Here is a 23,962-nt window from a genome sequence, read left to right on the forward strand (position 1 = left end):
CTATGCCATATCCCGTCCAATTTATCTATCCATTGAGCCACACCGTTCATCATACAGAAGCATTTTTAAGTTCGTCAAATTAATTGAATATTATCTTTCTCCTCGACATATTATTTATTTTCATTAAGAAGTGTTTTATCACTTCAACCAAATCATACTCTCCCTTTTTCTATTATTTCCTATTATCATACTTCTCTATATATATATATATTCTGTAAGTTGACAGGGTAACGAACTCCCAAAGCAGTCTACAACTATAGTAGTATAGTGAACTGTCGCATTTGTAGAGTTGTGACTTACAATGGAATATAGTAGTGGTTATCTCAATAGACATTTTCTTTAGAACGTTGCACTCTAAGCATTTGACAAACAAGTAAGAAAGTGACACATAATAGAAAATGACATGATAAAGAAAAAGAAGCAGACAGTGACTAAGATCTGATATAAAATGGAATTGAATAAATGTATCGGCAGGTGTCGAATAAATGACTTTACTATAAATTCCGATGCTTAACGGAATATCGGATTGTTATCAAAGTACTTTGATTTATGTAAATTATATATACTTTAATTAAAGTTACAAAATTACGATTAATTTCAGTTGTATGAGATATTTTTATGTTCCGTTAATACATTAGTATTACAGCAGTAAAATACGCACTCCTATTCGCCCTCGATAGATAAATCCTCAACTTCTAAAACTACGCCAAATAATTTCAGGAGTCACCACTAAGCGGCGCATGAGCGCACAGACTTTTCCTCCTCAGACACATGTCATCAACCTTTTAACAGCCGTTCAAATGAGCAATTTTTTTTTTTTTAAATTGTTATTGAAAATTTTCGGCTTAATTTCGGAGCAATGAGAAAATTTTCCTACTTTAAATTTAAATTTAAATAAATATTAATTTGTAAAATCCCTTGTTAGGAAAATTCTGTTCATATTGGCACGATATAAAAATTTTAGCAATATTTCAGGTCACGTATCATCGAGACTCTATCGAGGGCCATCTTACATCATGTATAAAGAAGACAATGCTCAGTAAAAAAGCATGTGTTGCGATGTACCAAGTGTACATAAACTCGCTTATGTTTAACCCAGTTTGACACATCCAATTTTTTTATTTTCCTTTCCTTCAGTTTCTTTAAAGAATTTTTAAACAAGAAAAAAATAACCGTATAGATTATCCTCTTATACGTTTTTTATCCACACTCGATGACTTTTTAATGTCTTTTGAACGTGATTCAACAAAACATTTAAATTTCTTTATTCTTTTTACACACCTCAAACGTTAAAAGTTTCGCGTGCTCCATTTTTATTTGATCAGTTTTCGTCAACATTCTCAAAACTGATGTAACATTACATCGTTTCACTTTTATAATTTTTATGTGAAGAAAAACATATTCAATTGTTAATACCAGTGTGTTAATTTGTTGTAAAATATCAACACTGAGAGGAAGTTATGATAAATGTTCGTTACATATAGTAATGGTTACCATTAGATTGTGGCAACTATACCATAAATTATGGAAATCATTACCATAATGTATAGTAACAATTACTATAATTTTATAGGAACTATTCGGATATCGTATAGGGATTATTTAATTTGATCGAGAGTTGATTTTTAAATTTTTTAACTTTGTTAATTCAAATTTTGTAGTTTGATTGAAGTAATTCCTTCTGTGAAGTTACTGATGAGTTTCAAACTCAGATTGTAATAGAGATATAACTTGATTATTAGGTGAATGAAGTTGAGTTAAATAAAAAAAAAGCTTGAAAACAATATACAGTACAAAGTTCGTTTGAACTTATTTGCACATTGTTTACAGCGAATAGACTTTTATCCAAAATCTAAAAATAAAAATAATTTTATCCATCAAAAAGCTATTAGCTTTGGTCTTTTGATCAGTAAAATTGTTTATTTTATATTTGTTTAACCTTTGATGTCGACCCGGCCTCGACATCCGAGCTTCACATGTAATGTAATACTTTTAACATTGAACTTTGGCTAAAATGGTGAACGAATCAGGACTTGGAAAATAATGCGCAAACCCCACATGAGGGAAACGTCGACCTTGGCCGATCATATTCCCCTACTGACCTAACTTACTAGTTAGGGCTCTATCGACTTTTGGAAAGCCTGCCAGGATTATGGATATATTATATTTCTTGTTTGTTTTCTCTACTGTTAATTGCATTTAATTAAAATATAAATACTGTAGTGGACTTATAATTAGTAATGCTCATTTAATTTCAACATGCGCGGGAAAAAGAAGTCAGCAACTATTGATACATTTGAACATTTATTATATTTTTGAATAGTACCGCGTCGCTTCGCAATTAAAACTGTAACAATTACAGCATTGTCACTGCATGAAAAACTATTACAATATTTTGGGCGCAAGAAATTTTTTCTTGCTTCAAGAAAATTTTTCGGGGCAAGAAACCCTCTTTTTCTGTGTAGTTCTTGTCTTCATTTTTTCGTGTATTATTTTTACGATATACATCAAATCTAAATGATATATCAAATCATTAATTAATTATCTCAGTGTGTTACTTTTTATAGATTTCTTTATTAGAGATGTGATATATTGCCTGTGGGGTTTCCTGCCATTTGTTGATTCAATCACTTTAGTCTATCCCGCTGAGATGGACTAACTTTATATTAAAGACTTTGCAGAGACATTCAAAACTTTATTTATTCTATCAAAGAACACAGTTATAAATTTATCTCTTTTTTATTTTCCCAAGTTAGTTGACATTCTGAAATTTATTTTATTATTGTAATCCCCAATTCTTTCAAATAATATAAGAAAAAAAATGACAACTTCCCATTAATAACCATGCAGTTATAAACCCACACGAAATATCCTTACAGTAAAACGATAAAAATTTATTTCAGGATTATTGGATTAGAATGTTAATTAAATTTAGTTTTAAAATAAATATTTGAAAACTACCGAATATTCCTACTGCAGTTCAATACTTTTAAATAGAAATTCTCAAAAATTATTATTAATCTAAGGAAAGTGCTTATATTTCACCGAAAAAGTTTTGTGTTTTTATTTTTTTTTTTAATTCCAATTATTAATAATGTAATTTGTTGTTTTCCAAAACTCAGTCATGGAATTGTATATATAGAGATATAAATCTATATAAAATAAAAAAAAAACATTTTTTTTAATCTGCAATCAGCTGCAAAATTTTATCTAACAATAAAACTGCGATTTCGCAAAAATTCGTCAGTGAGTTTTCCGCTGATTCTTCGATTAGTTTATCTAGATTTCTGATAGATAATAAATTTGTTTAATATTAAAAAAATTAAAGGTCAAAAAAGAAAATGTCTAGTTTTTTATTTGTGATTTTGAAAATTCTTTAGATTTTATAGTGAAATTGACTCCGCTAATTTTTTAGTGCACAGTTGAATGTACAGTATTATTATTTTTTGTAAATTAATAAAATTTTCTATCAAAGAAATCCGATCAATCACTTTTGTTCAGTCTGACCAAAAACTGAGCAGAACTACTGATGAGTGGAAGGAAATAAGAAATCGACGTGATGTTTTTTATCCATCCAACCGACCGTAGACACAGGAGTTAAGCTCTGTGGCAACAGCTCGTATGTTTGTCTGTGGTACTTTTTTTCTCACCGTGTTTCAAAAGTATTTTTAGCTAGATAGATAAAGTGAATATTTCACAGTGAATGTATTTAAAAGCATGAGTTATTTGAAAATGACTAAAAAAATTTATTTACTAATCTAATTAGTTAAATTACTTGTCCCTTAAGGTCAGTTAGATTCCGGCTATTTTTAGGCCTAATTATCGACCAAATTTGAGCAACTTTTAGGTCTGGCCGGTCAAATTTTGCTCGTTTTAGGTCTATAAGGATTTTGCCCATTTATTCACTATCGCTGTACTCTATACCAGCCAATTTTCGGGCGAGAAAAAATTTTATTATTCATCTTTCTCAAAGATACAAGATAAAATGTTAAGAGATATAAATATATTTCTCTGAAATCCTTTGACTGGATAAAACGTAATACCTTTTGGAACATTGATATTCTTAGTAAATCTTATATGCTTTAAGGATATGTATATATATCAGGATTGATAGATACTATTGAAATACAGTCGACTACCCGTCATAAGCCTGTCTGTAATAAGCTTCTTCCCCTCAATTGGCTGTTACTTTCCCCTCTTAAACACTCTTAGGAGTTTCGTACCAGACAACCCGTTATAAGCATCCGTCAAAACCGTCTAACTTATAAACTAACAATAGGAAAAAATAGACATATTAATGATGACAATTCACTCTCTATGTTTCGCGAAGAATAGTTGAAACTTGTTGAAAATTATTGCTCATAATTGTACAATAAATATATCACTTAGAAATAAATTACGTATATGGACCAGCGCAATAGATAGCAGTAAGGACTTGAAATCGGTAGGATCCAGGTTCGAGCCCAGCAGTCGCCGGGATTATTTTCGTCATTAAAAATAATATTTAATCTGTCTCAGTTACGCTCTCATTCATTAGATGAATATTTATTATTTAATATTTTTTTTCAAATAATTACTGTCTGTAAGAGTTTATAAATTTTTACCATTTTCGATATAAAATTTTAGAAAATTTCATTAGGGAAATTTAATAAAAAGATTTTTTCACGCGTGGAATAAAGATGAATGAAAAAATGACCAAGCTCTCATAAGTATTTAAAATAAATACTTTACCATGAAAAAGTTTAATTTATATTTAATGAAAATATTAAAGCTTCTGATGTACAAATAATGAATCATATGAATCTCAGCTCTAACTTGCTGATCCTATTTATTTATTTTATTTAGACATTCCTTAATACATACGCAAGCTCTACGAAAGTCCACAGGTGCAAGGACTCACTCACCAGGATTTAGATGAACAAGAACCAGCAGACGAAGAAAGCCGGAGGACTTTACTTTTCTCTCTCCGTCGATTTTATTCTTCCTCAGAGTTGTGGAGGCTGCGCGGAAAAATCGATAGACGAGCCGGCGAGGAACGCGAGACAGCGCAAACGACGCAGTCATCGTCGAACCGGCGGGCCAAAGGATACGCGACCGTTGATAATACTAAAATTATTTTATTTTTTACTATTATCAATTACAACTTTTATAACATAAATTTCATTATTATCACGACGATTAGAAATATTATTCTAATTATCACTCTATAATTTAAAGTCCCGTAAATATCATCGAACCACGTGGTTTGCTGTCCATAAAATCTCAGAGGACAGACGCTATAGGCAATGTGGAGTTCGATGCAATGCTGCAAAACAAGAAAACGTTATGATATCAAAATAATAAAGACTAAGTAATGTCGTCTGTGACTAATGTTCGATTTTACACAAATAGATCGATTCCTAATCGTCGGGAAAAAATTTCTGCTCTTAACAAAAAATTATCATTTTATTTGAGATAATATTTTTAGAAAAGTGTAAAATGTAATTTATCTCAAGTTCATTAAGCTGTTATTATATATTATATATATATATATATTTACTGTGATAAATATAAGAAGCTTGGAGATATTTATCTTGATGATTTTGGGCATTTCGTCCCCTAACATTAAAGGTGACTTATTGAATCATTATTTCAACAAAACCTTTTATATTAGAGCTTATTTTTTTTACTTTTCATGTAATTTATATTTTTTAGCCTTTACTGGTATCTCATAAATTTATTCAAGAAATCATTGAACTAATAGTATTTAGTATTTTGTTGAGTGATTAAAAAAGATTACTAGTCGCATGATTGGATATTATTTTAACTAATTTAGGAATCGAATAGATAATAAAAATTGATTTACTAGTAATCGAGGCTTATTAGTAATGAGAAGTGATACAATTTCTATGAATCGCCGTTATAAGAGTGATAAAAGACTAGAGATAAATCGATCGAAAATTTTGCGCGCACGAGGAAATCATGTAGGAACTCGCCGTCACAATCCCAGACCCTCTCCTCTTACAGGTCGACGACCTTCCACTATCGTGTTGCTTCTGAGTTCACATTGTTTTTAGAGGTGTGCGAATTGTATTCGGATCGAATTTTAAAATAATTTTAAAAATTTGAATAATACGAAAATTTTCGAATTATTCATCAATTTTCTAACTATTCAAAAGTTTTTTAATGATTCGTGACTTTTCGAATTCAATAATTTTTTAATTATAGAAAACTTTTTTTCTACATGATATCAAAATTTTAAAATTTAAAAAAATTTTATGATTGAAAATAAAATAAATTTAATAACCATTTAAATTTAAGTATAAAAATTTTAAACGCGATTCTGTGTAGACGATAAAAAGAATAAAGAGATGAAGAAAAACCGTTGAGTGACCCTAGAAGCATTTACGAAATTTTATCACCAGCGGTGTGAGTTGAATCGTTCGAATGACCTCGAGGGATGAAAAATATTGAAAAGACACTTAACGACACCTTAAACACGATGATAGAAGCCTCAAGCAATTTTAGAACACGGCTACTTTTAAAGGAAATGGACGAATTGAGAGAACGTATCGTTGAGCAGTGGGAGCATCGGTTCCACAGTCGGTTTATTAAGGTAATTAACAATAAGATATGTCTACGTATATATATTTTTTTGTTATTATTATTTAGTTGAAATGGTAATTTTTCTAGGATATTTTAGAAACTTTTAGTTTTTAGTATACTGTAATTTTATTTTAATGTAATTCACCAGTATACTTTACAATTCAATGACAAACTAACTTTCCTTAAGCTTTTGATATAAAAACCAAGTTGATAAATTTTAAATTCAATTATTCTATTTCTTGTAAAATAAAAATGAAAAGAGTTTAAAATAATTTTTAAAAAGTACTAACTACATAAAAATTCTGCTAAAGCGTTTCTATAATTTGATGATAAATTAAAAAAAAATTTAATTTATCTACGAACTGCAAATTGCTGAAGCTATAGGATTAACTTTACCTTTGATTTAATTTATATAAAATGTAAAATGAAATAAAATATAGTTTTAGAGCCTGTAACATTTAAAATATTTATTTCAGACATCGTAATTGATGTTTGCGAAATGAAATGAAATTTTATTAAAGTTTTTATGCATAAAATTTTAAAGTTAATATTTAAAAAGTAACTAGTGATGGATGGCAACGTTGAGTTTTAAATGGCTGTAACTTTTAGATGGTTGAACTTTACGACGTGAGCTAAAAAAACAATCGTGTGAAAAATAAAATTTTTTATTCACCGCATCCACGGTGATCCTGTTTTATCAGAGCTGCAAAACGAACCCTAACCTAATAGTCACACTTTTCTTCAAAATTTTCCTGTTTAGTATTTTCGGTCAGGTTAACGTCAATTTCTGCTTTAACTGCAAGTTAACTCAAAAATTCGCCTTCAAGTTGCGGTAAAAAAACTTGAAAGTTATTTTTTTTTTCGGTGTACTAAGAATTTTATAGCTTTTGTCATTTGAAAAATGAGAGACATTTTTTTTTCTATTTATTGTTATATTTTATAACTTTAAAAAATTCTCCTGACTTATTCGATATTATATAGAAGAGAATAGAATTTTTAACATAGCTAAATATATTTATTTATGGTTTTAATATCATATATTGTAGAAATACCTAAAATTATTGAAATTTCTACATTATTGGTTCCTTTCAAACTTTTCGTTATAAATGAGTCAATAGATTCTCTCCAAAATAATTATTCATTTTTATTATGTAATGTGAATTATTTAGCGATGGTCAGTTATTTTATTGGAATTTTAACAATAAATTAAATATTAATCTTTACACAGAGAAAATCATGGTAACCGTTCCTAGGCTGTTTATGAAATAGCGACTCATACCGATCTGATAATGATTTCTGCGAAAAGTTTCCATAATTATGGGAACAATTTTTATAATTATAGTAATAGTTCCTATATCCTACGATAACTGAATTATGAAAATCATTACCATACTCATGGACATATTCCCCATTATTATATAGAAATAGATCATATATTCATATAGTAACGATTACTAGATGAGTATGAAAATAAACCCTATACATCATGGGAACCATTCTCATTCCTGCTTCAAAAAAACCATACATTCTTATAGCTGTATGAGGCCTATACTTAACCACAGCACTTTCTCATAGAACTCATTCGTTCTCATAAAACCTCTACGAGAATTTATGAGAATTTATCGGATTCCATGAGGTCTTCTAACCAGAGAAAATATATTGTAATCGTTACCGAAAATTTCTCTCTGTATACTTATGGCTTTTTTTTTCTCTATAATTAACATGTTCCTCAAAAAGACTATAGTCAATGTCCCTGAATAGCTTACGAGCGGAATGTTCATGATGCAGAACAACTTATGAATTCCACTGGAAATTTTTTTTTTACACGGGTAGTTTCAATTATCGTTGTTAAGAAAAGAGGTACTAGAAAAAAATTCAAATTTTCTTGACGTCGATTGGTCTGTTTGTTTGTGCAATATATTCTACATATACACATGAATTCCTTCGAAAGGTGACATTCTTTGACCTGGTTTGTACATTAGCATTAAATTTCTTCGTTAAACGTAACCCTATTGAATATTATTATTGTAATCAATCTCGTTTAATTTTAATTAAGAGATTAATAACGATTGATAGCTCAACAGTAGATTAATTCATATCATGGGGATGTAGGTCCCTTACGGGCGATGTGCCAGATACTGTGTACTATTTCGTTACGAAGTACAAGCAACCAAGTAATTTCACATTGTACTTTTCAAACCAATATCGTTTTTCACAGCCATGTTGATAAGGTTTACGTTTTTCTATTAGTAAACAAACATTTGAAGGTTCATACACCGAAAACTTTCATCTTGAATGTTGTACTTTCATCAGTTTTTTTTTTTTTTTGTTTTGTTTAAAATCAGAACGAGACGCAACTTTTGATTAATAGCTTGCGATTTTAAGACGTTTCTTGCAATAGACTTTTCAATCTTTCCACTATTATTATCATTTTAATTTTCATAGTGAATGTGTTCGCGGGAAATCTCAATTTTTGAATAACTAATTTTTTATCTATTTCGTAATTATAAAAGTTTTTATTTTCTATATTTAAGTATTACAAAAGTATTATTTTTTCGTCTATTAAATTTTGAGCAAATTTAATTCAATCTGTGAAAATATTCCAGCAGATTAATTAAGTTAACTTAATTAATGTATGAATTGAAAATGAAATGTGCAGATAATAAATGAAAACCAAAAGCCGCAAGTCCATTATTGAACGTCGACGCGGTTAGCGTTTTCTACCATAAACTATATATAAACGTCTGGTTATTTGTTTAAGTAAAAATAATTATTTGTAAAATAAGTTAGTATACACAACTGTGATTTTTATTTTTTTACAAAAGTCAAACAACGGATGATAATAAACATATATGAGAGCATAATTTTTTGCATGCTTATAAAGTATACCACAGAACAGGTGGTATATAAAACACAATTATCAACTATTATAATTACATTCACTTTTTTCTTATTGACTGCTATTTCAAATTAACTCTTGTGATTATAAAAGTAAAAAATCGAGTAATAGTTAGAAGATTCATTGAAAAAAAAATGTCTAATTTGTTTACACTGTAACACTGTAAAAGGAGCGGTGTTCAAAATGGACTCATTTTAACTCCGCCCTGTGTTAAAATAAAATTACACCGGTGTAGGAGGAGTAATTCACCGGTGTTAAAGATACCGGTGTTAAAGCAGGGTAACCGGTGTAAAAGCGGGGTAATCGGTGTAAAAACGGAGTAATATCGGTGTAAAAGCAGGGTAAATTGCGTTCGCTTGGAGTATTAACTTTAAAGATTATAAAACACAAAAAATGTCAGTTCTTTATGAAAATTAATAAAGAATATTATTTATTAACAAGTATAGTGATCGAGTAAGTTAAAATATTGATAAAGTAAAATATTTTAACACCGGTCTAGAATATTTACACCGGCAGCGGTGTTATTTTAACACCGGAGATTTTTTTTTTAACATCGGTACAGAATATTTACACCGGCGGCGGCGTTATTTTCACACCGCTTTCGGTGTTGAAATTTAACACCGCCAATTTTAACACCTACACCGCTTGGACTTACCCCGGTGATTTTTTACAATGAAGAAATCGGGAGTGAATACGGATTTTAGGTCACTTGGAATTCCGGAGTAAAAAAAAATCACTACCCGTGTAAAAAAATTTTTTGTTCATAATGAATTTCGATTTGAATTTCATAACGAAACTCAGATCGTGACACAAATATGACTTTCATCATGAATTTACTCCAAATTTTCGTCTAGTAAACCCGAATCAATTCTACATTAATTTATTCTGTTTTCGAATTGGACTTGGGATGATTTAGATAGAAACTTGACTGAATTTTTACCTTTTGTTAAATTTATCGATTCAAAAATCGCCAATAAATTTCTCCTATAAAGTATTTGATTTACGTAAATCAGTTTCGATTGTAAAATTAATTTAGTGAATAAACTTTGGATCACTTGGATAAAAATTAGACTGAGTCACAATTTTGTCGTGATTAAAGTTGTTGATACAAAATCATGATGAAACTCATATTTGTGTCACGATCTAAGTTTCGGGATGAAATTCAGATATAAATTAATTATGAATAAAATTTTTTTACGCAGGGAAATCTCATACAAATTCTATATAAAATTTATACCCATAGTAATACCATACAAATTCTATATAAAATTTATACCCATAGTAATACCATACAAATTCTATATAAAATTTATACCCATAGTAATACCATACAAATTCTATATAAAATTTATACCCATAGTAATACCATACAAATTCTATATAAAATTTATACCCATAGTAATACCATACAAATTCTATATAAAATTTATACCCATAGTAATACCATACAAATTCTATATAAAATTTATACCCATAGTAATACCATACAAATTCTATATAAAATTTATACCCATAGTAATACCATACAAATTCTATATAAAATTTATACCCATAGTAATACCATACAAATTCTATATAAAATTTATACCCATAGTAATACCATACAAATTCTATATAAAATTTATACCCATAGTAATACCATACAAATTCTATATAAAATTTATACCCATAGTAATACCATACAAATTCTATATAAAATTTATACCCATAGTAATACCATACAAATTCTATATAAAATTTATACCCATAGTAATACCATACAAATTCTATATAAAATTTATACCCATAGTAATACCATACAAATTCTATATTACTAATATTACTCTAATAATGCGTATACGCATTGTGAGTGAATAAGAATTTTTTTTCAAGCAGAGTGATTTCGGAGCACGCGGATTCTATTTAAATCTGCATCCACTCCGCGTTTACTCCATAAATTTTTTATATCGTCCATATTTTAAACCAATAAAATTACCCATTCTACGAGTAATCAATACAAAAATATTTATTTTAAAAATTTTTTATTTTTGTAGAAGGTCGTTTACATCTGTTGTTCATCTTCGTACCAGCTATACCTACTAAATTTATCACTAACATTGCTTCGTTTTTTCGATATCATTTATCCAATTAAATGAACAATAACAATGAAATAATTTAAAAAAATACTGCATGAAAAAAAAATCTGCAATAAATATTTTTTGGGCTTCTATCTTGTCCCGGTATATTATATAATATAAACGTATATGCATATATAAAAACTGTTTACATCGCCCTACTTTTAATATTGATGTGTTACTTGCTGTTGGATGAAGCCAATACCAACCATTCTTTCCTTTTCCTCTTCACTGACAGAACAGAAAAGCGGATGGTTTTCGTCTCTACGTTTTTTCTGTCTTCTATTTGATTCATTTCGATCTACATGTATGCATACCAAACAATAAAGAAATTTTTTTTTTAATTTTATAAATAAGTACGGGAGTCATTGAATATGGATTTGTGCACGAGGAATCATTCTCATTCGGAATGATCATAATAAAATTTACAATAATTATATCACAAATTACTGGACACGTAGAAAAATCATCCGAAGAATATTTAAAAGAATAAAATACTTGAACGAATTTTTATGACAACATGTCTGTATTTTAGAATCTCATTTTTTTCATATATTTCAATTTCCGTTTCGGGGCTCACATAGTTCGGTGTTACTATGAAACAATAGAATTTCAAACAAGAATAATTCCTCTGTGTAGTATTAGAGTATATACATTTGCTTTTACTAAATCCAGGGGCTTATTGCCTTACTCTAGTTTTAGTTTTCAGGTTTAAAGTTTTTTATTGATATAATTACAGAAAATCATATTATTAATTATCTTATTATTTAACTATTTAACTCAGATTATAATATTTTACATTTATTTTTTATAAAATATTTTCAATTTATAATTTTGCATTACACTATTCAGGAAAATTTTCCTAAAAAATGGTCTTATTTTGACTAAATAACCATGAAAAATATAGCGTTTCATTCTTTCCTGGGTTTTTTTTTATATTTGGGCTCGGATGGATATATTTTATATTTAAACTGTAATTTTTCGTTTTTTTCATGCGTCAAGTTCAATGATTCATTAAAAAATTACAATAATTTTCATATTTTAATTAGAGAATTATTGGGGAAATTTATACAACATACAGTAATTATTGAAACGTTACATGACTTATCGACAGCGTAAAATTTATTTTTATGTATATACTTGTATCCAAATATCAGCAGAAATAAAAAAAAGTAATCGAAAGAGCTATCAGCCACATTTAAAACTACTTCACAAATTTATGACAGCATGAAAGCTTTGCATCGTTGCATAAAATCGCGTGAATTTTTAACATTGATTATTTATTGATTCATTCATTGTCATTAGTCGAGCACGCATACTGTCCGTTTTGTTTCTGACTCCGTTTTATGGATAAAAAAATTATAATTCTCTGAGCAAACAATATTTTATGTCTAAATTTTAAATCTTATATTTTACAATCAAGTCTTAGACGGAGAAAAATTTATGGTAAAAATTACAATACACATGATACTGAAGATTTGTGAATTAGTACAAAGTTCTGTAAAATTTTATAAAATCCTTAAATACGTATGAAATTTCATAAAATTTTATTTATTTCATTTTATTTACTCAATTTATAAAATTATCAATTCTTTCAAATTATATAAAACTCCATGAAATCTTATAAAATTTATTATGAAAGTTTAAAACTTGATATCTCGATAAACATAGTATGTATTTATATGCGGTCACGTACGTCCGTTAGCGCAGTGGACAACAGCTAAGACCAATTAATTAGAGATCTGTTAGATCAATATACCGAATCTAATTGGAATTTTTTTTTATTTATAATTTAATAAAAAATAATTACTGTCTGTAAAATTTCATGAATTTTTATGCAACTTTATATATTTTCACTAGGCCATTTTCGGTATAAGATTTTATAAAATATCATTTAAGAAAATTTCATAAAATCTTATAAAAAGATTCTTTACGGCTACATATAGTCATCGTAAGCATATTTTAAAAGCTTGAATAAAATATTTTGATGTAAATAATTATGAAATAATAATTCTAATAAATCTTTAATTTCTTGATATGTTATTGACATATTGAACAAAAAATAAAAATTTTTCGAAATGACCTTTAACTTGTTTAAAAATTATTTTCCGAGAAAACGTCCAGTAAGAAGAATAATGTCATTATAGATAATAAGGAAGTCGAACGAGAATTCATCAAAAATAAGATCTTGTTTTAATGGTGGAGCACTATTTCCTATTTTGTTGTTGAAAGAAGCTTCTGTAAAGATAGTTTTATTACATGCAAATTAATAATTATTACCGTAGCATAATTGTAGACGATGTATTTTAAATGAATGTATAATTTTTTACCACTATGAACTGCAGCTTCAATACCCAATTCATTGATTTCTAATGTCAATTTTTGAACTACTCTGTTCATTTTTAGTCCAGAACCTTGTTTTGAGATACCGGAAAAATTAGTTCCTAATTGATTAAGCATATCCTCCAAATTCATTGTACTCTCAATTCTGAATTTTGGAAGCCATAAATTAAGAGTAGATGTTCGATTATAAAGATCAGAGAGTTGTAATTTATGTAAATTTTGTTCAACATCATTGGTGTAATAACCATAACGTGGCATCAAGATAATGAATCTCAGTTGTTCATCATTATTGGGATCACTCTTTTAACAATTGAAAATAAAATAAGAAAATAATAATCAAGTAAATTATTCAATAAATATAATAGATTTTTTATTATAATACCTTGAATTCAAATGTTGCAGCATTAATTTTTAATGCTTCAAATTTAGTGTAATATGATACCAATCCATAATTATACATAATCGTTTGTTCTATGGCTTCGTTGTCATTGATATTAAACTTTTTTAGTATGTTATTTGTTCGGTTAAAGGGATATTTCCATAATGCCGAAAAATATAACGAATTAATGAGAATGAGTTCAGTATCGGCATTAAGTTCATCTGTAAACAATATACAATTTTTTTTTAAATTCAATATGCACTGCAAAAAAATACCGGTATAAGTCCACGCTATCCCGGTATTAAGGCTATCGGTGTTAAATTTAACTCCGAAAACATTGTTAAAATAACACGGGTAGCGGTGTTACGATTTTTTCCGGTTATAACGGTGGGCCCTGGCTACTGCGTGTCCAGATAGCCAAGAACCACAGTTAATTAAATTTCCCGAAATTACTGATTTACTTAAATTTACTATCATTAATTATACTTATTTTATTCTAAAATTCTGGTTCCAAAAGACGGGAAATGCTCTCAGTAAGCAGGTACTCGTCCTGACCGGACACGCGGCTGAAAGAAAATCTTTATGCTATGTGACGCTGGTGATAATTAAATTTAATCAAGAAATAACAATCAAACTTATACTTTATTTAACCAAGATCCCAATTTATATACAGTTTCCCCTTTTGACTTAAAATTTTGATAATTTTATATATATTTACAAAGCGTTCGAATGTAATTTGATCGACTCGAGGCGTGAATTAATTTATGGTGAGCGGGAATAAATTAACAAATATTAACCGCGTTGAAGAGAGAGAGAAAGAATGAAAATCTATATATTGATATACTTGTAATTCGTTGAGAACTTATCGGAATTCGGGTCGATTTATTGATGATGCTGGTCGACGATTCTTCTTGGCTTGGTCCTGGTAATGTTGGTGTCCAATAGGTTTCCTCTGGCTCCTGGGATCCGCGTCGGCAGGTTGTCGCACACGAAGAAAAACCACACCACTCACTTTATACACTTTGGTTTTATTTATTTGACCAGATAAACGAACTTCAGGTGTAATATTCAATTTGGTGTATCAAAGCAACACCACGTATCTCAATTAACAAATTAACTTTTAATTCAAATAAATTATGAAAGACTCAAGCGGAAGGTTTCGTATCACTTCTAATAGATTGAATAAATTTAGTTTAATATATCAAAGACAAGTTCTAATAATTAATTACTTGAGCAGAAATAATTATGCGTCGGTGCGTTTTCGCTGACCGAACTCAAGTGTCCATCTCGGGTCAGTTCTCTGGGCCACCAACCTCTGTTGACCCCACCTAATTATGCGCAGGGACTAATTTGCGGTCCCATGCTGCGCTAAATCATCCCCCAAATTCTAACGCAGAGACTAGACTACTACACTTGACTCTTAGAGCAAGAAGAGAGAGAGGGGGAGAAAGTAATTGAAGCGAGAGAGCCACACTCTCACGTCTTAAATCCCTGCTGCACGGTTACACGGTATTAAGTCGTGTTAAAAAAAAAGTAGTTTTATTGTTCAAGTATCAGAAGTTGAATTGGTTTTCTACGAAAAATTTCAATACAAAAAAATCTGGAAAACGGTTGACTCTGCAGACCAGCCCCACTACTTTCTCCTGTTTTCGAGATCAAGGAGCCCAAGACATTATTGTGAATAAAATTTTGAGCTTTTCTGGCTCAAAAATATTTTTTAATGCATCGGGTTTCTCGAGATTGAAGAGCTGACACACACTAACACATATCTCTGTGAGAATGACAGGATAGCTTTCTAGGACCTCAAAACATCAATATCTGATGAAAACTCAAATTTTGAAGATCGGGGTGAAAACATTAATTTCGAAAATTTTTTTATTGTTTCAAAAATTAATGATACGTATCGACAAACTTATTAATTTATGGAGAAACCCAAAGATTATTTATCCACAATTACTTGTCCAAGGTTTATAATATAAAATGTAGGACACAGATTTTTATGATTAGGTCTCTTTTTTCCAACAAAATCAGCGAGAAGAATAAAATAAAATTATCAATGATTAAATTATCATCTTTAAATCAGTTAATACTTTTTGGAAAACATCAGAGTTGTAATAGTAATAATGACAATATTGTTCCTAAATGTTCAATTAATAATGACATTTTTTTATTTTTTTTCTGTTTTGTAGATCTCAGAATACTTATATACTCACACCCTCATATTCCGATCGGAGTTAATTTACTCCGCATGTACACTATTTTAGCCAGTTGGATAACACCGCTATACCAGTATGAGTTCATTTAAACACCACTTTTTTACAGTGTATTCATTATTTCTTTCAAATAATTGATAATAACTTATGCATAGCAAATTGTTTATAATTTATAATATAATTGTACTTACAGATTTGTATACATTTCGAAAAAACTTACTTGATTCAATAACATTTCTAATACGCTGATAATTTTTTTCTGCACGCCAATTATTTATTTTCGTCGTTGTATCTTCAGAATGTCCAAAATCAACATTTTCAAATGACGATTGAAATATCGTATTTACTAAGTTTATAAAATCTGATTCGATTTTAGTACTTTTTCCAGCGTATATTTTATTTGCTAATTTAAATCCTATTGGATTGAGTGCCTGAGTAAATAAACATTTAATATTACAAGCTAGTTTTCATTGTGAACGGAGAAAAATTTATGGTAACAATTACAATATATTATGGGAATGGTTCCCATAATGCATGGTAACCGGTTTCTTTGAAAATGTTGATTATAGAAACGGCATCCATATATATTATAGTTACCATTACTATAATATTATAGTAATCGTTACCATAATTCTTTCACATGCGATATAGGAACTGTTACCATAATGATGGGAATTGTTACCATACTTATGGGAACTTTTACCAGAAAGTATGGGCCTATATTCCATAATTCCAAGTAATCATAACCATAACGGTATGGGATGATATTTCATAAACGTACTAAGAAGGATTACCATAAATTTTTCTCCATGTGATACTTGGTTTCATTTAATAACTTACATCAAACATTTTAATCAATGAATATATGCCTGTTTTATACGTATTATTATTGGTATCGAAATGTAACATTTCATTCATTTTGTTGGCATTTTCATCACGTGCACCATAAGCTGCCATCATAAGTACCATTGCTGCACTTAATGGCGATGAGATAAAACTTCCGTTTGTTTTTTTTGCCATAGCCTTTTTTGAATAAATATTATTTAAATTATTTAGTTTGTTATTTTTATGAGATATTACATAATCTTGTTTACGGAATCATTTTTTTACCTGATGTAATTTAATGGAAAATTTATTAATACTGGATGAAATATTACGAATTCCCTGCATTTTTTCATCTTCCGCTAAATCGGAAGAATATATATATCATTAGCGATATCAATAGTGGTAATAACAATAAAATAAATTACAATAAATGATAAAAAATTTTTAGCCAAAAAATAATGTTGTTCTGTCATGTATTATGCCACACAGAGCAACCATTAAAAATTTTCAAAAATTTAAGGGAGTATTTTGAAAATTGATTAAATTTTACGCATTAAATGTATAGTTGAAATCGTTAGGAAAAAAATGTCATAAACGTTTAGAGAAAAAAAAAAACAAAAAACTAATAAAAAATACTATCAATTTTTGTATTATGTCATAAATATTTGTAAAAATCAATAAAAATTAATAACACTGCACAAAATTTAAAGAATTTTAAAAAATCATTTTTTTTTTATAGAATATTATAAAATCAAAAAAAAAATTTAAAAGAAACAATCTTATCGCCATTTGCACTGATGCATGCTAAGGATTTTTAAGCATAATTCTAATATTATCATTAATATTATTGTTATTTTGTGGCTGGTTTTAACGTATTTACTCCCTCGCAGATTTGAATCACGGTGGAAACACCGTGGAAGTGTAAACACCGTGGATCCACCGTGGTTACACGGTGGGTTTGTTCCATTTTACCACCGGGTACACACAGTGTATCCACTGTGATTACGCGATGTATCCACCGTGATTCCACGGTGTATCCAACGCGTAATCACAGTGAAAACACCGTGTATACACAGTGGTCAAGCCACCGTGGAATCACGGTGGATACACCGCGTAATCACAGTGGGAAAATGGAACAAACCCACCGTGTTTCCACCGTGATTCAAATCTGCGAGGGCTCTTACGTTCTATCTTGTATGGGCAAAGCAGGCGTCTGCTGTTGAGGCCATAAATCAACCATCAAAGAAATTAGAAACTTTCATGATCAAATCGGTTCTTGAATTTATACGCGGGAAATTCAAGATATCTTTGTAAATTTATTATGTGTATCTATAAGATAAATTTGTCGTAATATTCAATAAAAAACTTACTAAATGAAGGTGCAGTAGGTTCTTCATTATTATTTTTGCCTGTGATCCAATCACAAAACCAATTCCTCCATACACATGCCTTAGTTAAAAAACACAAATATTTTGATACAATAAAACTTGGCATTTAAAAAATGATTATATACTTACTTCAGACTCACTTTTTGATGACAGAATTATCGAAAGAATTAAAATTATTAAGAAACTGAATACTTTCATTTTACGAATCGTTTTAGACTTAACTACTCTCAAATAAATTATGCAATTGAATGCAAAGTATTTGGGTATTCCATTGAATTTATATTCATGATTGTTAATGACGAACGTGGTAAAAAAAAATAATAACTTATCTACATGTGATAAAATTCTTTTCTCCATACAATACGAATTCAGTTTAAATCATGATAGCACTTGATTGTTTCAAAGCAGGTTCGAAAGATTTATCATATTATTTATTTATTCGTACGCTTATCATTTGTAAAACAAAACAATAAACATATTTCTGGTCACGATTTTGATAGTTTAATCCATCAAATTTTTATTTTCATGTTAATAAAAAAAGTTATCACAGTGATATTTACGTGCTTTTTAAGGAAAAAATTTAAAAGGAATAGAAAATAATTAACAAGGAAGCATTTTTTTTATTTTTGATAACGATTATTGTTCACGATATCTACATGAAAATGTATACATGCGGAAATGTATGCAAATATATATGTATAGTTATTTCTAACCATTCAGAGATAACTAGGTATATACAATCAAATGTAAACATTTTTTCTAGGCTTGCATCCTAATGGAAAAATATATATGCAAAATCATATGCAACATAAGAGCGTGGGGGGGGGGGGTTTCTTAAGGAGATACTAAGTTTTCGGAGACTCAAATACGTTCAATTTTTTTTTTCAATGATATTCAAAGTTAGAAAACAAACTATTTTTATTAAATTTGGGGGGTACCACCCTCCCCCCCTCCCCTATGTGTCACATTTATAACACATATGTGCTCTGTAAACATGAATAAGTGAAATAAGTGAATATCCACTAATTCCAAGTGCAAACCGAACCACTTATTACAAAAAGTGGTTCGGTTGGCACTTAGAATTAGTGAATATTCGCTTATTTCACTTATTCATGTTTAGAGAGTGCGCTAAAAAAAATTATATTGACTAAATTTTCAGATAAATGTATCCATAGATGAAAGCATGAATGTTTTTATAAATTTAAAAATATATCGAACATATATTATAAGTAAATGCCATATAAATGGAGTCATATGTGTGGACATATTTATAAAAATTATATTTAAAAAGAATTTATTAGAGCATTTCATTGAAATTATTCTTTCAGGACTTTGAGATAAAATTATTTTTTTTTTTTAGATCGGTGTTCTCTCTGACATGAAAAAAAAAGGTGTAAAATGAATCGGCGAGAAGATCCACTGCTTCGGCAGCATTGTAATCGTCTACTCCAACTTGCCGAAACAACTAACATCAAACCTGGACATGGAAGTAGCAAAAGACGAGGCCAAAGATCGTCCCACGGATTCAGTTCAAGGTAAACACTTGTTTGAATAAATATAAAGCTAAATATGACGCGATAGATTTTATAACTTACATAAGTAACGATACTCTCTAATAATAAATTAGTTAAATTCACTAACAAATATAGTGAATATTTACTAATTCATAGTGCAAATCGTGTCACTTTATATATGCAACATATATAAAAATGTATGTCTCACATACTCTGGACATATATTTTTTCGTATGTGGGCTCTTTTTTCAACGTGTGTTCTAACTGGTTTATCGATTTGAGTATAATAGATCTGCGATATGGTTTACAAATATTTATAGCTACCCTTCAATCAGTGGATTTAAGCACCCACTGGATACATGACAACGAGTACGGATTACATAATCCTTCTTGTTTTAGTATTAATAATCATTATACTAAAAGTTTATTGAATTTGTAAACAGAGTTTACTTTTTGCAGCATCAATGCCCGGACCACGCTTCAAGATATCGTCAGGAACGATCCAGGATACACGGCTAACATTGAACATCTTGTTTTTCCGAATCGTAAGGGTAGTAATCCGAATTTAGCTAGTCACAGTGGACCTTTATCTTCTAAAGCTAAATCAAACAATCCTGGAAATTCTAATAATGCTTCGACGACTAAAACAAAACTCGTTGAAGTAATCGCTCATCCTTATATTCGAGGATTATCAGAGGATTCGATTACGACAAAGAAAAAACCTTTTAACGTAAGTAAATTACTATACTGACTATAATACTTTTTTTTTTCTAATTTCCATCCACAATGTAAATGAAAACTACTGATAGGAACAGAAAACAAACAGAAACTTTTAGTAAGAACAATTGAGAGAAATAAATTGTGATTTCGATTTCATGATAAAATTTTATTTTGTGGTTTAGCTTTTTATGACACGCCGCAGTTAACTTTCAATAATCCGCTGAGAGTTTGACTTTTAAAATTAGTAAAATTCAATTCCTTTATTCAAATTTATCTTTCTCAACATGGCAATTTTTAAAGACTATTTATCTTGTGCCTATATCTATATATATAAGTAAAATTTAACTTCTGAAACAGTAATGAATATTATGACGTAGGTCTAAAGTTTGTCAACGTTAAGAGAAATTTAAATTTTCTTTAATAGTTCGCTTCACTTGAATCTTTAATAATTTTTTACCCGAAAAATGAATAATTTTCATGGAAAAATTTTTTTTTTCGATTTGACAATAAGAAATTGATTTCAGGTTGTCTCATTAAACGGTAGAGCAGGAGAAGCTACGGTGATTACATCATCCAGCCAACAACCAAATTCGGGATCAGCATCTGCAAATTTCAAACACCGTCGATGGGTTTCGCAGCCGTCTCAAGGTTCACAGTCGTCAAAACAACATTCGATAGAAGATGGGGGAAGCCACGTGGGCTCTGTGGGCGTTTCTGGAAGTACGACATCAGTCCAACAACCTCGTCGGGTTAGTCCCGCGTCAGACCCAAAAGAAATCAATTCTTCATCAACAATTTCAATTGGAACCAGGGAAAAAACAGAGAGGTATAAAATACCGGAATTATTAATTCTTCATAATCAGCCAGGATTCAATTATTGCGATATAAGTTCTCATTTATTGAACATTCTATTTATATTGTTTGGATATTTCTATTTAAATTCAAAGTGAGTTTTAATGAATCTTAAAAATTTCAAAGATGCCAAGTAAAAGGTGACCGTAATAAAAATAATAATAATGATAGTAATTAATTAAATGATATTGTAATCTAACTCTAGCAAAAATAATAACAATAAAATTTCAGGACGACAAGTGTTTCAATTGTTCATCTTCGCGGTACTTCTTCAGTGGAATCCTGGGAAAGTCGACAAACGTCGAATTTTTCGGGAAACAGGTCGAAGAGCTACAACCGTGCAAGTTCAATACCAGCTTTAAAAAGACACGAAACACCTACGGCAAGTAGTGTAACTATTGGGAATACGTCTTCATCGAGAAATCATAATCGATGTCAAGAACCGCAAAATCAACGGCGACGTGAAGCAACGAATTCATTTCTCTCGGGAGGTCGCAGTACGTCAGGTGAACTATTTGTCAGCGGGAATTGTAGCAGAGAATTATCTCCGGTGCGCTGGTGTGACCACGATGTAGATGGAGTGTATCTCGGGAGATCTGGGTGGGTTCAAGTTCAGCAACGGTCCCTCGATGAGAATCGTAAGATCAAATACGAAAGCAATCCCCAAGCGAAATGTAGCGGAAATAGCAGCGGAGTGACGGGTACTATTCCACTCCCACGACGAGCAACTGTAAAACTTATAGACTATCACTGTAGCAACAGTGAACCAGGAAAACGTTCAGAATATTTAAGAAGTCATACTTTAGATTCCCACCGGCCAGATTTCCTGAAGCTTCATAGTACCGAATATGAATCCCCGAGTGGATGTGCTTCACCTCGCAGTATTCCTGAGTCTTTCTCACCACCCTCAATAACACCAATCATATCACCACCGCCAGCCTTTCAAGACGCTCTTCAGAAAAGAGCAACACGTTCTTCACGATTCAGTACTGCATTTGGGAAGGCCCCTTTTCTTCCGCGATCTAATGCTATTATTGACAGTGATCTCATAAGTCCACCACCTTCACCGCTGGTTAATAAGAACTGGTGTTCATCAACATCATCGACATCAAAAAAAACATCTAACATATCCAGTAAATCTCGATCGAGATGTCAGACGACGTCCCAAGTATCCGGAAATTCCGCTGTCGTCTTACAATCAAAGCAAGACAGTAAACAATCTCGACTTGCATCAGCCAAATCTTTGGAAGATCAGTCAAGTACTCGAAGATCACAATTTGCTCAAAGATATTTTGAGTCTTCGTCATCTTCTTCATCTTCTATGGGATTTCGAAGTCTTGACAGTTGTGTCAACAGAATTACAATGCCGTGCTTAACAGAGAACACAGATTCTTCAATTGAAGGTTATGAAGATGGAGATGAAGACGATAATCCGGATTCATTGTTAAATAGGATTTCTTCTCCGGGAACCATTTTAGACTTTTCCCCGGATGGGATAATAATAAACCATGAAAGATTATCACCATCTGGACGGCAATCGCGCTTAGGGCGCAGTCAGCAAACATCACGGAGGTCACCAGGTTCTTCTGATGGGGGTAAATTATCTTTTGATTCTTATTCATCGTCTTCATCATCTATAAATAGTATTGAACGGACAGAAAGATCTCCAACACCTAATAACTTCAAACGCTCGAATCAATCCCGACAACAGCATCAAGGATTTCGGGGTACTCTTGCACTATCTCCAGACTCACTGCAAGCTTCCAGAGTTCGGCGTTCTAAAAGTCTTCAATTACCCGAAAAACGATCCCCAGGATCTACCAATCATCAGCAACAATCATCAAGAGAGCATTATCACGAAGCAAACGATTCCAATAGAGTCGTTGTAAAAATGATCAACGACAAAAGTGTGGAAAGAACTAAAAAACATTCAATGCCAAATCGTAAGTAATTATAAATTTTTTTATCTTGTGAGTTAAAAGACCAAATGGCCGATCAGAGACCAGTTCCGATCACTCCATTTATTTGTGTATTTCTATTAGAAATCCATGCAATTACCGGGCACTGGCTCTTGATCGGTTACTGGGTCTTTTAAACCAAACGATGAAATATTATTAATTCATCGCTGAT

The 23,962-nt window shown here is 30.3% G+C and overlaps 2 protein-coding genes across 2 annotated transcripts in view; one reads left to right on the plus strand and one right to left on the minus strand.

Annotated features, from left to right (window-relative positions):
* The first annotated feature begins 5,141 nt into the window (after nucleotides 1–5,141).
* Nucleotides 5,142–23,962, plus strand: part of LOC130676743 (uncharacterized) — a 41,392-nt gene continuing 22,571 nt past the window's right edge. Inside the window, exons 1-6 of the mRNA XM_057483222.1 lie at nucleotides 5,142–5,610; nucleotides 6,331–6,595; nucleotides 20,107–20,281; nucleotides 20,720–20,990; nucleotides 21,505–21,806; nucleotides 22,064–23,775. Of these exons, the coding sequence (XP_057339205.1) occupies nucleotides 20,145–20,281; nucleotides 20,720–20,990; nucleotides 21,505–21,806; nucleotides 22,064–23,775 (2,422 nt within the window). The 5' untranslated portion in view covers nucleotides 5,142–5,610; nucleotides 6,331–6,595; nucleotides 20,107–20,144. The remainder of the gene's footprint in view (nucleotides 5,611–6,330; nucleotides 6,596–20,106; nucleotides 20,282–20,719; nucleotides 20,991–21,504; nucleotides 21,807–22,063; nucleotides 23,776–23,962) is intronic.
* LOC130676744 (serpin B3-like) lies at nucleotides 12,136–18,983 on the minus strand. The gene is made up of 8 exons (XM_057483223.1): nucleotides 18,876–18,983; nucleotides 18,729–18,807; nucleotides 17,644–17,717; nucleotides 17,374–17,556; nucleotides 16,754–16,964; nucleotides 14,324–14,541; nucleotides 13,929–14,241; nucleotides 12,136–13,836 (listed from the first exon to the last, which is right to left on the minus strand). The coding sequence occupies exons 1-8, from the start codon at nucleotides 18,942–18,944 to the stop codon at nucleotides 13,700–13,702; spliced, it is 1,284 nt and encodes a 427-aa protein (XP_057339206.1). The 5' UTR covers nucleotides 18,945–18,983; the 3' UTR covers nucleotides 12,136–13,699.

This window comes from Microplitis mediator, chromosome 10, assembly GCF_029852145.1.
Source record: "Microplitis mediator isolate UGA2020A chromosome 10, iyMicMedi2.1, whole genome shotgun sequence".
In the NCBI taxonomy this organism is placed as follows: domain Eukaryota; kingdom Metazoa; phylum Arthropoda; class Insecta; order Hymenoptera; family Braconidae; genus Microplitis; species Microplitis mediator.

What these genes read in the sequence shown, in the direction of transcription:
- LOC130676744 (XM_057483223.1), bottom strand. Translation starts at nt 18,944, where the DNA reads ATGAAAGTATTCAGTTTCTTAATAATTTTAATTCTTTCGATAATTCTG. An exon ending in CATCAAAAAGTGAGTCTGAA is followed by an intron (nt 18,808 to 18,875) that starts GTAAGTATATAA and finishes TTTTTAACTAAG; the next exon opens with GCATGTGTATGGAGGAATTG. An exon ending in TGAAGCTGCAGTTCATAGTG is followed by an intron (nt 13,837 to 13,928) that starts GTAAAAAATTAT and finishes CTATCTTTACAG; the next exon opens with AAGCTTCTTTCAACAACAAA.